This window comes from Piliocolobus tephrosceles, chromosome 12, assembly GCF_002776525.5.
Source record: "Piliocolobus tephrosceles isolate RC106 chromosome 12, ASM277652v3, whole genome shotgun sequence".
Taxonomy (NCBI): domain Eukaryota; kingdom Metazoa; phylum Chordata; class Mammalia; order Primates; family Cercopithecidae; genus Piliocolobus; species Piliocolobus tephrosceles.
Genome location: NC_045445.1, coordinates 98,582,855 through 98,597,867, shown reverse-complemented (window position 1 = coordinate 98,597,867; position 15,013 = coordinate 98,582,855). Strand labels below are relative to the sequence as shown.

General features: G+C 39.7%; 1 protein-coding gene across 2 annotated transcripts in view; it reads right to left on the bottom strand.

Moving 5' to 3' along the window:
• Positions 1–15,013, bottom strand: part of SHROOM4 (shroom family member 4) — a 234,731-nt gene that overhangs the window by 15,777 nt on the left and 203,941 nt on the right. For both annotated transcript variants that reach the window (XR_002728284.1, XM_023198675.1), the window contains exon 6: positions 285–1,097. Coding sequence is in view for 1 of the 2 variants with exons in the window: in XM_023198675.1 (XP_023054443.1) it covers positions 285–1,097 (813 nt within the window). In the remaining variant the exon portion in view is untranslated. The remainder of the gene's footprint in view (positions 1–284; positions 1,098–15,013) is intronic.

Genomic DNA, 15,013 nt, shown 5'->3' with positions numbered 1-15,013 from the left:
AGTACAGTATTTTAATAAAGATATTTAGGGATAAGAACACGATATTTACTGAGTATCTACTATGTGCTAAGCATGGAGCTATATCCTTTATGTAGATTATCTTAATATTCACAACAATCATGTGATGCAAGTATCATTATACCCATTTTCCAGGTAAGAAAACTGAGGCTGGGAGCAGTTTAATTGGCCAGCCTGAGGTCATCCAGTTAGTAAATGGTGGAGGTAAAATTCAAACTTGTATTGCCTGCCTCTTCAGGAGCCTCGTATCTTTCATATGTACTTACTTGGTGGATTCAGTGGCTTCCTGTTCCGACGTCCTCCAAAGCCCACCAATGCCATAGTAGCAAGGGAGCTGAGCCTGCTCAGGTTGAGATCCCAAGTGACCCCTTATTGGAGGCAGGAAGTCACTGGAATGGAGTGCAAATGATTCTCGCTCTGCTGGGACACTTTGTGAACCCTGTCCCGAGCCCTCCAGGTGGCCAAGGCTGAGGGGTTGTGGCTGCTCCAGGACCTCCTCGGGATTGAGAGCACAGGAACCAGAGGTTTCTGAACTGAAATACTGGGGTGGCAGCTCCTCTTCTTCCTCCGCCTCCTCCTCCTCCTCCTCCTCTTCCTCTTCTTCTTCTTCTTCCTCCTCCTCCTCCTCCTCCTGTTGCTTCTGCTGCTGCTGTTGCTGCTGCTGTTGCTGCTTTTGCTGCTGGGCTGCACGAAAGAGCCTGTACTTCTCCCAGTTGGGAGGAGGAGGGCGAGGAGGAGGAAAGGCCTTCTTCCTGGCTCCAAGAAGATCTGACTGGGTCTCATCGCCTTTGCTAAAGAGCTCCCTCCTATGCTGCCCCCAGGCCCGGGTGCTTTGGGGATCCAAGCTGATGTGACTCTCTGAGAAGGCACGGCTGCGCAGTGGGTGGGGCATGGAGGCAAGGGAGCTTCCCTCCTCATAAACTGAAGTTTCTTCTGATTTTTTCAAAGCATGTTTGAAGTCTCCAAGGAGGTCAAGAGAAGAAATTGCTCGGTAGCTTGACAAGTCCAGCGCTGGGTTCTCAAGGCAAGGATGGAAAGGGGTTGCCCATGAAAAGCTATTCTTGGAATGAGCCATTTCCCTGCAAAACATCAGATGAGTACTGAGAAAAACAAGCAAGTTGCAGATAGGCCCATAGTTTGGATGACAACATTTATATAAAATTTAAAATGTCCACAAAACAATGTAGTATGTGTAGTAAAAGTAATAATAATAGTAATAATAATATAATAATAATGATAGCTAACACCTACTAAGCATATACTAAATACTAGGCACTGTTTAAATGTTTTCCATGTCTTCACTTATCTAATCCTTACAATAACCCTAGGAGGTAGCTATTACTATTGCACTGATTTTACAGTTGGGGAAACTGAGGCATAGAGCATTTAAGTAACTTGCCTGGGGTCATAAAGCTAGTACGTGGTAGAGCTTGGATCTGAACTTGAACAGTTTAGCTCCAAAGTCTGGATACACACACACTACCCCAGTCTGTTTATAGGAGTCAGATTGCATATGCTGTTTTCTGGGGTGTACAAGCCTGGTTATCCTGCCTCATCTGTTGTTTTTGTTTGTTTTTCATTATAAAAATTTCGAATATCTGGCCGGGCGTGGTGGCTCACCCCTGTGATCCCAGCACTTTGGGAGGCCGAGGTGGGCGAATCACTAGGTCAGGAGATCGAGACCGTCATGGCTAACAAGGTGAAACCCCATCTCTACTAAAAATACAAAAAAAAAAAAAAAAAAAATTAGCCGGGCGTGGTGGCGGGCGCCTGTAGTCCCAGCTATTCGGGAAGCTGAGGCAGGAGAATGGCGTGAACCCGGGAGGTGGAGCTTGCAGTGAGCTGAGATCACGCCACTGCACTCCAGCCTGGGCGACAGAGCAAGACTCTGTCGCAAAAAAAAAAAAATCGAATATTTAGAAATGTACAGAGATTGATTGCTATAATACCCATGTTCCTACCTATCACCCAGACTTAGTAAGTTTCAACACCTTGCCATTTATGTTTCATGAATTTTTCTTAAGAAATAAGAAATAATACCCTTCACATAACTCTCCACTTCCATTCCCCTACTGTCTCTCTAGATGCAACCTGTATTATGAATTAGATATATATATACTTTCTATGTTTTTATACTTGTAACAAAAAACACCAAACAGGTCATTCATAGTTATCTGCTATTTTGGATTTAAAATATCTCCTTCTGGCCAGACACAGTGGCTTATGCCTGCAATCCCAGCACTTTGAGAGGCTGAGGTGGGTGGATCACTTGTGTCTAGGAGTTCAAGACTGGCCTGGGCAACATAGCAAGACCCTGTCTCTAATTTTTTTTTTTTCTTGTAAGTAACTGGGCACGATGGTGTGTGCCTTTAGTCCCAGCTACACGGGAGGCTGAGATGGGAAGACAGCTTGAGCCTGGGAGGTTGAGGCTACAGTGAGCCATCATTGCACCACTGTACTCCAGCTGGGGTGACAGAGTAAGATCTTGTCTCAAACAACAACAACAAAAAACTCCTTCTAATGCAATTCCAATCAGAATTCTCAATAGGAATTTTTAAACTACATTTGACTACAGAATTTTTAGAAAATTAACTTGTAATGAAAGCAGGATATAATATTAAAGAGTATTCTGCTACAGAAGAAATGGGGGAGGGTGTAAGTAAGGGATAAAGTATATTATAAAATAATTGTAATTAAAACAGTGTGTTATTGATCAACAAAACAGAATAGAAAATTCAGAAACAAAGCAGACTACCTATAAAAACATCATATACATAATCTTCCCCCCAAAAGGAGATAAAGAAATATTGCTTAATAAATCTTTTTGAGATAACTGCAAAGCAGTGCTTTTTGGAGCTGCATCATATATTATATACCAAAATAAATTCCAGATCAAGAGTCATGGATATGTGTGTGTGTGTGTATATGTGTGTGCGTGTGTGTATATATAATTTTAATATATTATATATGTTATATGTGTATATATTATGCACATATATAACATAAGAAAAACTATCAGAAAATTAAAAAGACTATCATTATGCGGTGAAATAAGATTCTCATAAGCAATAGAAGAAAATCTCCAAATAAGTCCAGGTTTATTGGAATATACATAAAAATTCAAACTTCTGTATAATAAAGACTGACTAAAGTTAAAAGACATCTCTTTAGTCTCAGAGTATAAAGAGTTAAGCCCTCTAAGCCACAAGATCTGGTTTCCTGCTGTAGCCTGTGAGCAATCAGCATCATGCTAAGTCCTGCCCAGTGACAGGAAATTCCAGGGGTTCAATTAAATCATCATACAGAATATCCATTCAATAATCATGATGAAGATTGGAAATATTTCTTTAAAAAATAAGAATACACATAATGATAGCCAAACTCAGACAGAATGGAAGGCAAAATGTCCTTGATTCTCCTCTTATCCCACCCCCATTCTGGTCAGCTCGCCACTCATGTGGACAAGAAATTCATATCCAGACATACCCACTATTTTCTTATTTGGGCCTTTGCAAACCTATAGATCATTAAGATTGTAACAATCCCTTTTGTGCAAACTGTTCCACCTGGCATATTCTCTCTCTCTCTCTCTCTCACACACACACACACACACACACACACACACACACACACACACACAAAGGTGATGGACAAGTGGAAAGTAAAAAAATGACAAATGTGTACCGGGCAGAGAAGCCTTTCCTGACTAGTTTATCAAAAATAGAGGCAACTTATATTTAATTATCCTTATTCTACTTCATTTTTTGAGTATTCATCTTCATCCCCACCTAATATCATATCACATACCTATTTTTACTTGATTCATTATGTATAGATGACACAATTATTTATCTGGAAAATTCATCAGAAACTTTTTTTTTGAGACAGAGTCCAGTTCTATCACCTAGGCTGGAGTGCAGTGGCATGATCTCCGCTCACTGCAACCTCTGCCTCCCAGGTTCAAGCGATACTCGTGCCTCAGCCTCCCAAGTAGCTAGGACTATAGGCATGCACCACCATACCCAGCTAACTTTTGCATTTTTAGTAGAGACAGGTTTTGTCATGTTGCCCAGGCTGGTCTCAAACTCCTGGCCTTAAGCAATCCACCCACTTCGGCCTTGCAAAGTGCTAGGATTACGGGCATGCACCTCTGAGCGCAGCCTCATCATAAACGATTTAAAAATGAATACCAACAACAGGAAAATTCAGTAAGGTGTCAGGGTACAAAATTCATATATAGAAATCATCTTTTCTATATAGATGCAACAATTAGCTAGAATATATAATGGAGGGGAAAATCACATTTACTGCAGCAAGTATAACGATAAGATGCGTAGAAATAAACCTAACAAGATATATGCAGGATCTATATGCAAAAACTTTAAAACTTATTGAGAAACATAAAACTAGATGCACAAAAATGAAAGGACTCACAATTTCCTAGTGACGACGACTCAACATTGTTAAGATGCCAACTCTAAGTGAATCTATAAAATTAATAGAAACTCAATAAAATTGTCAACAGATTGCATTTTGGAACATTATTGTAAATTTCATATGGGAAAAATAAAATCGTAAGAATTATTATGAACAGTATGGAAAAAGTAGAGTAATGAAAGAGGGAAGACCAGCCCTACCAATTATTGAAATAATTTCTAAAGTCAGCAGTAAATAAGGCAGTCTCACAAATAGAAAGGTAGATCCATGGCATAAAACAGAGAACACTAGAACACTGAAGTCAACTCAAATGCATAAGGGAAGTTAGCTTGTGATGAAGCATTTCAAACAGTAGGGGAAGGATGAATTATTTAATACATAGTTTTAGAACAACTGGATAGCCATTGAGACAAAAATAAAGCTGAATCATCATATCACTTTTTACACTGAAATAAAGTTTAGATGTATCAAGACTCAACAGTCAAAAAAATACCATAAAAGTACTAGAAGAAAACATTTTAAAAACTATAAAATAATCTTGGCAGGACAAGTTCTTTCTAAGTAAGACACAAAACATAAAAGTAATAAGGGAAAGTTGATCAATTTGACTTCCTAAAACTTAAAAAATTATGTCCAGAAAAAACACCATAAAGTCTAAAAGTGAAGATATACTAGGAAAAATATTTGTAACATATACAACTAAGACTAAATATCCTTAATATGTGAAGTATGCTTACCAATCAATAAAAGGGACCAATAACTCCATAGGGAAAAAAAGGTATCGTTCACAGAAAAATACAAATGACTTACCAATTTACCAAAAGGTGTTCGATCTCACTTAAAATTTAAAAAATGCAAATCCAAACAATAATGAAACTTTTTAAATAAAAAAAGTTAAAGAATTAATGAGGATATAAGGAAACAGGTGATCTTATACGCTGTTGGTGGGAGTTGAAATTAGCATAACTCCTAGGGAGGGCAATTTGGAAGGCAAAGAAGGTAAAATGTGCATATCCTTTGACCCAGTAGTTCTACTTCTAGAGATTTATCCTACAGACACATTCCAACAAGAACACAAAGAGACATCCATAAGGATATTCACTGTAGATTTGTACGTAATCACGAAAGACTGGAAACCATCTAAATGCCCTTCAATGGGACTAGTTAAATAAAATAGGGAATATCTATATATGGAACACCATGTAGCTGTTAAAGGTGATGCAATAGATCTATGTGTAACATAGAATAATCACTAGAATAAAAAAGCAGGATGTAGAATAGAAAAGATGTGCAATATGTTCCCATTTTTGTAAAAAAGAATGTATACACATACACACACGTTACTTTTCTGGAAGGATACACAACAAACTGCCAGTAATGTCTCTTGTGAAGAAGAGTTGTACTGATGGTTTGGGGTGAGATTCTCTTATTGTGTGTGTGTACACTAAATGCATTTATTACTTTTTTCAATTAAAAATTAGTAAACAGAAAAAGCAGAAATCTGATTTTGTCATACATTTTTCTGCTTGAAGCCTACATTATTCATAAAATACAGACCCCTTACTAGGATTTGTAAGGTTCCTTAAAATTCTGCCTTTCCTACACCTCCCACACTTCTTTTTGCCTTTACATGCTCTGTTTCCTCTTTATCCTCTCTTTCCCCGTCTTTATCTGACTTACTTTCAGATTTCCACTGAGATGTCATTTCCTTCAGGAAGCCTTCCCCGATTTCCCCAAAGGATGGGATAGGTGCCCAGACTCTCCTCTAACAGCACCCATTAATTTTCCTAGCACACTACTCCTTACTTGTCTGCCCCTTCCACATAACCATATTGAGGGTAAAGGCCATGTAAAGTTCACCACTATATCACCAGTATCCAGCACAGTGCCTGGCACACAGTGGGTGCTCAGTACGTATTTCTTCAGTGTGAAATAAATGCAGGTTTGTGTGACTATGGAAAAGAAGAAAAGTTAGATCTCTTTTACTGTAATCTCGCAGCCCAGGTTGCCAGGCAATGGGAACAATGAGCAGCAGAGCAGGTAAAGCAGTCAGCAGCTGTCCAATTGCTCCAGAACCTGATTGGGGTTTTTGTGTGGTGGAGGGAGGGGGAGCGGGCTGGGATTTATCTCGAGGCTGTGTTTGCATAGCAAGTCTGTTGTTTTTACCTAAATTGCATATTTCTTTGGGGGTAGCGCAAGCTAATGGAAATTATTTGTTTTGCTCAACCTTATCAAGCTTCCTAATTCTATTACTGGGCTGATTTACCCTACGGTGCTTAAAGAGCACCACATTTCATGAGCTGCATGGAGCTTTGCTGCTTTGATCAAAGCTGGTGCCTTGTCAATGCTGTCCTTAGCTGCACATCTCAAAAGATGAGGTGCTTGTCTCATGTAGGTGCTTTCATAAAATGCTGCTTTCTACTTCAACTGGGTGCCTGGCCAACGCCCTTCAGCCTTGTCCAATCATTTTTTTCACTTTTTGGAATCCAAAGATTAAGGATTAATGGGTTATTGATATTCACCTTGAAACCTTTACGGTCAGTTCCCTTTTTCTTCATTCTGGAGGAGTTCTGGGTTTGTAGAAAAATGAGGTCAAGTTTCCACTCTACTGGGCTCTTACCATTCTTTTTTCCTTCTCCCTGAAATGGGATTTCAACCACCTACCTCCTTTTTTTTTTTTTTTTGACAGGTCATTTATTTTTTAGTCTAGGGTAGTTGTCTTCACAGAATTTCATTTATATTTGTTTTTTTCTATTTCTTGCATTTCAAAGCATAAATATGAGGACATTAGCACATATAAGAAATTAATAAATATATTGCCAACATATGCTGAGGGTACATGCTTAAAAAATCTTTCTGAGAAGGGTACATGATCCAGCTTTTATTGGAAACCACTAGTCTGGGAAAACAGCTCATAATCAAAGTGGCTCCTCATCAGAATTACCCAGGAAGTTGTTTAAAATGCAAATTCATTGGCCCCAACCCTAAAACTGGGATTTCATACCTCTGTGGTGGGCTCCAGGAATCAGCATTTTAAGCAATTCACCTAAAGGATTCTAACACAGGTGGTTCAGGGACCATATCATGGAAACAAAGGTTCAGAGTAAAAGGGTTGGGAGTGCTATGATTTGGGGGCAGTTATTTGTTCCAATTAGGTTGGTTTCCAAACTATACATTCTGTCCCTCACCCCTCATCACACACACTTGGTTGCCCATTTCTATCTCCTGTCCCTGCCTCTCTCCCGACCTTCATCTCCAATCTAGATTTTATGAAATGCAGCAATAGCCTCAAAGGCAACAGTTGGGCTAATGTATTGCAGCTGTGATGAAAACAACCCTGTTCCATGATAACAATCAAATTTACCACATTTTCTTCTTCCCTAACCAGGGCACAGGACAGGCAATAGAAAAGAACACAGTGTTAGAAAGACTTGGGTCTGAATTTCAATAAAATTTAAAAATCTGGCTCTGTAACTCAAAAGCTGTATAACCTTGAGCAAGGTATTTCACTTACCTCACTTTCAACAAAATACCTGTCTTACAAATAAGCAGTCATGAGGATGAACTATGTAAAAAGGACCTAGAAATGATGCTAGGAACATGGAAAGTTGCCTTCACAGCTGTATGCTTCAGCCCTGCTCCTTGTTCCCATCAAAAGAATTGGACTGCACTCCCTGATGAATGTTCAACCCTGCTCAATAGCCAAGAAACCAGGAGACCTCAAGTCCCAGCCCAACCACATGGCTGACTAGCCAGGAGGCCCTAGTTTACTATGGATTTTCAGCCTGGACTCATTCACTCACTTTTCTTATCTACTAAAAAGGCAGATATAATAAAAGGCAAGTTTAGGCTTAAGAGCAGTGTGACAATCAAAAGGACTGGATATTCAAAGATGTCTTGTTTAAGTACTAACTATGTGTGTTAGCCTTAAAAAATCCCTCCCACCCACCCCACCCCGGTAATAAACTCCAGAAAAGAACATGCCCTTCTAGGGACACCTGGTGCCCCAAGTCATGGAACTGTGGCCCTATCTGGAGGTACTGGGCACAAGGCAACTTGGGAATTGCTATTCTCTGTGTCAGCCCTCATTTTAAAAGCACTGCCCTCCCACTCACCTGCCCTGTGTTGGGGCAGCCTGAGACTTGCAGAGTCACTTACTTCGAGCGGGCAGAAGAAGACCAACTCCAGAAGGGGAAGGGCTACCCTTAATGGGATCATCTGGGCCAATGTGCGTATTAGTCATTCCTTCAACAAATCCTTGCTGAATATTACACTGTGCAAGATGACCAGGTCAAAGGGGAGCAAAACTGATATTGCTCCTGTCTTCCTGGCTTTAACAATTGAAGCAAAATGGTGATGGTGAAAGGGAGGCTTCCACTGAAGGGTGTCATCCTCAAGCCAGGGATATTGGTTGGCCTCCATTTTCAAGGGGATCAGGCCTCCTAAATGTACAGAAATTTGCAACTCTGCTTTGAGACCAAGTAAGGATTCTTTCCTTGGAGTGGAGGGCAAGGAGCTTCATTAAGGAAAAGGAACTACTTGGTTTCTTTCCTTTTTTTTTCTTTTTTTTTTTTTCGAGACAGTGTCTTGCCCAGTCTGGAGTGCAGTGGTACCATCTTGGCTGACTGCAACCTCCGCCTCCCAGGTTCAAGTGATTCTCATGCCTCAGCCTCCCGTGTGCCACCATGCCCGGCTAATTTTTGTATGTTTAGTAGAAACTGGTTTTTGCTATGTTGGCCAGGTTGGTCTCAAACTCCTGACCTCAAGTGATCTATCCACCTGGCCTCCCAAAGTGCTGGGATTACAGGCGTGAGCCACCATACCCAGCCGACTACTCTAGTTTCTTACTTCTTGCTAAGTGTTGGGCCCCGTGTTAGGTACTTTCATGTATGTATTTCCATTAATCTTCACAACAACCATTATTATCAGTTTGCAGATGAGACTCCTGAGGCTTAAAAAGGATAAGTCATTTTCCCAGCTAGTAAAAAGCGAAGTGTCCAGACCTGCCTTGTCTGTCTCTGAGAGAGAATCGCAGGGAAGCAAGGACTCCTGGGGTAGAGCAAAAGGTACTTGCGCTACATTCATCCTCAGGCGTCCATGAAGGCTTTAGCTCCTCACTGAGGAAAGGAGAGGAAGCATGAAAGCAAACTATGAGAAAGGGCTTTGTTGACATCAGCAAGGAGACTGTATCTCAAAAACAAAAGCAAATTGCCTGCCAAGACGAGGGTTGTTCATCTCTTTTCCTCTTCCATGGGTTGCCTTTTCTTCTGAAGAATAGATTTTGCCTTTTTGTTAAAATATATATATTTTTTTGCCTAATAGGAATTGAAAACGAAAACCAGTATTTGCAGAGATTGAAAAATCTCCTCCTACCTCTTCCTTCGCCCTTTTGAAGTTTCTTGTTTGGAAACTTTATTTTTAAGCTCACCACAATAGCTTGGCATTCCAGAATCTCAGTAGCAACAGCACACAGGTCCAAAGCCTCTCGCCTTTCCCTTCCCTCAGCAGCCGTGTAAGACTGCTCCAAGAGAAACAGACACTCCCAGGTTATTGCCGAAGGAAATATTTGCAAGATCCAGGAAGTAAGACACAAGGAGGATATACTGGGAGGGGAGAAGGACCCAGCGAGCTTGTTGCTGCCACCCCTGCTTGCCTCTGGGTCCACAGAAATTCCAGTAATGAACAATTAGCTTGGCAACAACAAACGCAAGTGGCAGTACTTGCCCTGAACCTTCTCTAGTCCTCAGGAGGCTGATGCAAAGTGTACCGTGAAGAAATCAGAGAAGTCCTTGCTTTACTGGGGCTGTCCCAGGTGAAGCTTAGCTCATTCTCTCCAGTGACCCCAATCTATATTTGTTGTCAAGTAATACATACATATGCAGTCACTGTGGTAGAGAGAAAATGTGCTTCTTTGTGAATAATGGCACTGAAATGCAAACTAGTGCTAGTGATAGAAATGAAGGGAAATGGAAAAGCCTTAAGAAAGGGATGCTTCTGAGGCAGAAAATAAAATTTTTATTGGTGGGGGTGTGTGCGAGGGGGTACTATGTTGTAGTGGTGGTGACAAATTTGGAGATTTGTAGAGGTCTGGTGATGTCAAGGTTCTCGTGGATTTAAGTAAGCAAAAGTGCTAGTGGATGGAGAATTCCAGCAAACCAAATTCTAGCTAGCAGTGAGATTAAGCATGTCTGGTAAGTAACACTGTCTGTCATTGGTAGGGGAATTTTTTACAAAGCCCTTGATCTTTAACTTCTCAGGCCTATATCAAACCAACATGGGCCGCCTCTTCTTCAGATTTTCTTTTTATTTATAAATTCCAACAACTTGACATGTACCTAAAGAACACCATGTACATTCATATCCAGCTATTTACATTTTACCAGATTCCTTCCTGAATTTTCTTTGTGTATGGCTACTATCAGATTCAACATGTGGTTTCATATTTATTATTATTATTATTATTATTATTATTATTTTGAGATGGAGTCTCGCTCTCTCACCCAGGCTGGAGTGCAGTGGCGCGATCTCGGCTCACTGCAAGCTCCGCCTCCCAGGTTCACACCATTCTCCTGCCTCAGCCTCCCCAGTAGCTGGGACTACAGGCACCCGCCACCACACCTGGCTAATTTTTTGTATTTTTAGTAGAGACGGGGTTTCACCATGTTAGCCAGAATGGTCTGGATCTCCTAACCCTGTGATCCGCCCGCCTCGGCCTCGCAAAGTGCTGGGATTACAGGGGTGAGCCACCTCGCCCGGCCATATTTATTATTTATTTTTTGTTAATATTACAGCCACTCATTTCTGGGAAAGACCTAACATTTGTATACCTGTCACTGTTAGTGGCTATTCTATTTTGTTCCAAGATGATGATATATTAGATTGGTAAACTCTTTCCATGGTTATAATAAGCACTACTATGAACATCTTTAAGTAAATTATTTTTTCCCTTTTAGGTTATTTCCTTGGGGGTATTCTAGGCCAAATAATATGAACACATATTTCCAGATTGTCCTCTAGTAAGACTAAACCCAGAAACACATACTCTTGTCACATTTTTCTAGATTGCCCTCTAGGAAGACTAAACCAATTTATACTGTTTCCAGAAACACACGTTTCCTCACAGCCTTGCCAAGGGTAGCATTTTACAATTTCTATTTATTGATTTTTTTATTGTTGATAATTTAATAAGCAGATATGATGCCTTGAAGTTGCTTCTATTTGTACTTCTTTAATTGCTAGAGAGGTGGTACTTTTCCATGCAATGATTTCACTCCCTTTATTGCCTCATGTGTAAATTGCCTGTTCATTTTCCTTACCCACTTATGAAGCTAAATCTGAAAGCTGACCTTCTACATCTCTACCCATTTTTTATATATATTTTCTGGACAGGCAACTGTTGTGAGTGATGCTGATCCCGGACATTTTCCTCATTCTGTTGCTTAGCTTTTTATTACATTTTGTTGTACAAAGGCTTTCCCCCCAACCACCAACTTTTATATATTTGAATCCATCGATCTTGTCTCTGATGATATCCTCCATTTAACAGACACAAATTTATCTTCCATCCACAGCTGGAATAAATATGCGATTCTACTGGTCCACTTTCTGTACAGTATGTGCTATGAATCTAAGTTAATTATTCTCCATATTGATATCTAAAATTCCCAACAGTTTTTAAAGAAATAGTAATTGCTTTCCCCAGTCCAGGGTTGCTTCCAATGTGTTTTATATTCTTAAAATAGCTTGAGTCTGTTTCTAGAAGCTCTTTTTTAATTTCACTGCTTGACTTTTTTTAACCCACTATCATGTGGTTTTGATAATTGTTGCTTTATGACAGGTTTTAAAATCTGATAGGGTAAGTCTAATCATTAACTTTTAAAATACATGTACTCTTTGGTATTTCTGCCCACTTACTTATTCTTCCAGATAAATTTTACTATAAATTTGACAGGTTCTATAAAGTATCCCATGGTGACTCTAATTGGAGTACATTATGTCTACACATTAAACTTAGGGATAATTGTAATCATTACTATATTTAGTCTTCCTAAATTAAAGCAAAGTATATGCTATGCATTTATTCATATTATTTCTCCCGTTAGAGTTTTATAATTTTCTTTGAATAAGTTTTGTGTGCCTGGTGTTAAATTAATACCTAAGTATTTAAATTCACTTAGTTATACTTGTGACAAATCCTTCTGAGCCCCTGAAGGTTGCATTCTTCTTAGGTAGTAAAGGCTTCCTGAAAAGTGTACTCTTCCTAATGAAATCAGATTCAACTCTGAATTACCCATATTCTTTCACTCAATCAGTACATAGGAAATCTGTACTGGGTATTTCACACTCTGCTCCTGATGTGATGTGACAAAGGGAAGGAAGAGAACCCTAGGCTGAGAATGGAAAATCCTAAGTAGAGCTCTAGTTTGGTCACTTACTTGCTGTATAATCCCTGTAGTAATGGGCTCTGAAGTCAGATGCCTGTTTGACCTGGGGCAAGTTACTTTAATCTCTTTGTGAGTCAATTTCCTCAACTGCAAAACTGGGTCAATAAACAGTAATGCTCTCATGGGGTCATTATAAATAATAAATAAAATATTTCATGTGAAATGCTTACAACAGTGTCTGACACAGAATAAACACACTCAAGAAATGTTAGCTATTATACCTGTTGTTGCTGCTGTTAATAGTATAATACCTTTCCTGAGTCTTGTCTTCCTCATCAGTGAAATGGGAAAAATAAGGCTTAACCTCAGTGTTGTTGTGAGGATTAACTGTGATCATGCATATAAAAACACCCTACACATTCTAAAGTTCTGTGCAAAGTGAAAAAAAAAGGGAAAGGGTCACAGCAGGCAATCATAGGTACAAAAAACCAAGAGAGATAATCCAGAAAATAACTTATTTTGGCTTTTAAATATATCACAGTAATGTAGCTTTTTCTCCCAGTAGATCTACTCACTATTTTTCTCCCTCCTGCTAATATTAAAATTTTTACATTCTCTTTGCAGAAAACCAAATAACAGTGGAGGAAGACGACTAAGAGTATAACTACCTGAAATTATCAATTCATTGCAGGCTTCCAGGCAAAGAGAGTGGCTTAAGAATATACATTTGATTTTTCCACCTACACCCATGATTCCAGTTGTGACAGAAATAACATAGTAAATGTTAAAATTTGTGTGTGTGGTGGTGGGGGAAGGTGTGAGGGGAAACTCTATCAGGATTTCTCCTCGCAGATGTCATCTATGCCCTGGACATTTCCTAGTCCTTCTCATGTTTCCTGAGACCTTCAATTGGGACCTGCCTCTTCCATCTTCAGTGTCAATACTTCTTCCTTTTCTACTGAGCTTTCCTTTCTGTTTTAAACTTAATTCAGTTTTCTAGATCCTGACTGAAGCTTCATTCAAACTGGTGGTTCTGAAACTTAGCTTGTGTCAGAATTGCCTGGAGGGCTTGTTAAAACAGAGATTGCTGGGCCACATCCTTATCTTCTGAATCAGTAGGTCTGAGTATAGCCTGAGAATGTGCATTTCTAACAAGTTCTCAGGTGATACTGAGGTTGCTGGGCCTGGGGCCACATTTTGAGAACCACTAAATTAAACCCAATTGCTCCCTCTATCATCCTATTTCTCTCTTTACTTTTCCTAACTAATTTATTATTTTTAAACATCTTCCTTTTTAAACAGTTTTTTTTCTTTTGAGACAGAGTCTTGCTCTGTCGCCCAGGCTGGAGTGCAGTATCACAATCTTGGCTCACTGCAACGTCTGCCTCCCGGATTCAAGCAATTCTCCTGCCTCAGCCTCCTGAGTAGCTGGGATTACAGGCGCCTGCCACCATGCCCGGCTAATTTTTATAGTTTTAGTAGAGACAGGATTTCACCATGTTGGCCAAGCTGGTCTTGAATTCCCGACCTTAGGGAATCCGCCCGCTTCAGTCTCCCAGAGTGTTGAGATTACAGGTGTGAGCCACCGTGCAAGGCCCCTTTTTAAACATTTTAAAAATCACACAGTAACAATTAATCATTGTATTAAAATTAGCCAAAAGAAACTGGAACTCTCTTTTGCTGGTGGGAATGTAAAATGGTGCAGTTGCTTTAGAGAATGGGCATTTCCTCAAAAAGTTAAACAATAAAGTTACCGCTTGGCCCAGCAATTTCACTCTTAAACATGTACCGAAGAGAATGAAAAACATAAATCTACACAGAAACTTGTACATGAATGTTCATGGCAGTAATATTCACAATAGCCAAAAAGTTAAAACAACCCAACAATCCATTAGTGGAAGGACTAGTAAACAAAATATGATGCATCCATATAATGGAATATTATTTGGAAATAAAAAGGAATGAAGTACTGATATATGGATGAACTGCTAAACATTATGCTAAGTGAAAGGAGTCAGGCATAAAAGACCACATACTGTGTGATTTGAGTCATATGGAGTGCACAGAAAAGGAAGATCTATAAAGACAGAAAGTAGATTAGTGGTTGCTTGAGGCTGAGAGTGGGAATGGAAAGCAACGGCTAATGGGCATGAGGGGTTTTTTTAAGGGTGATA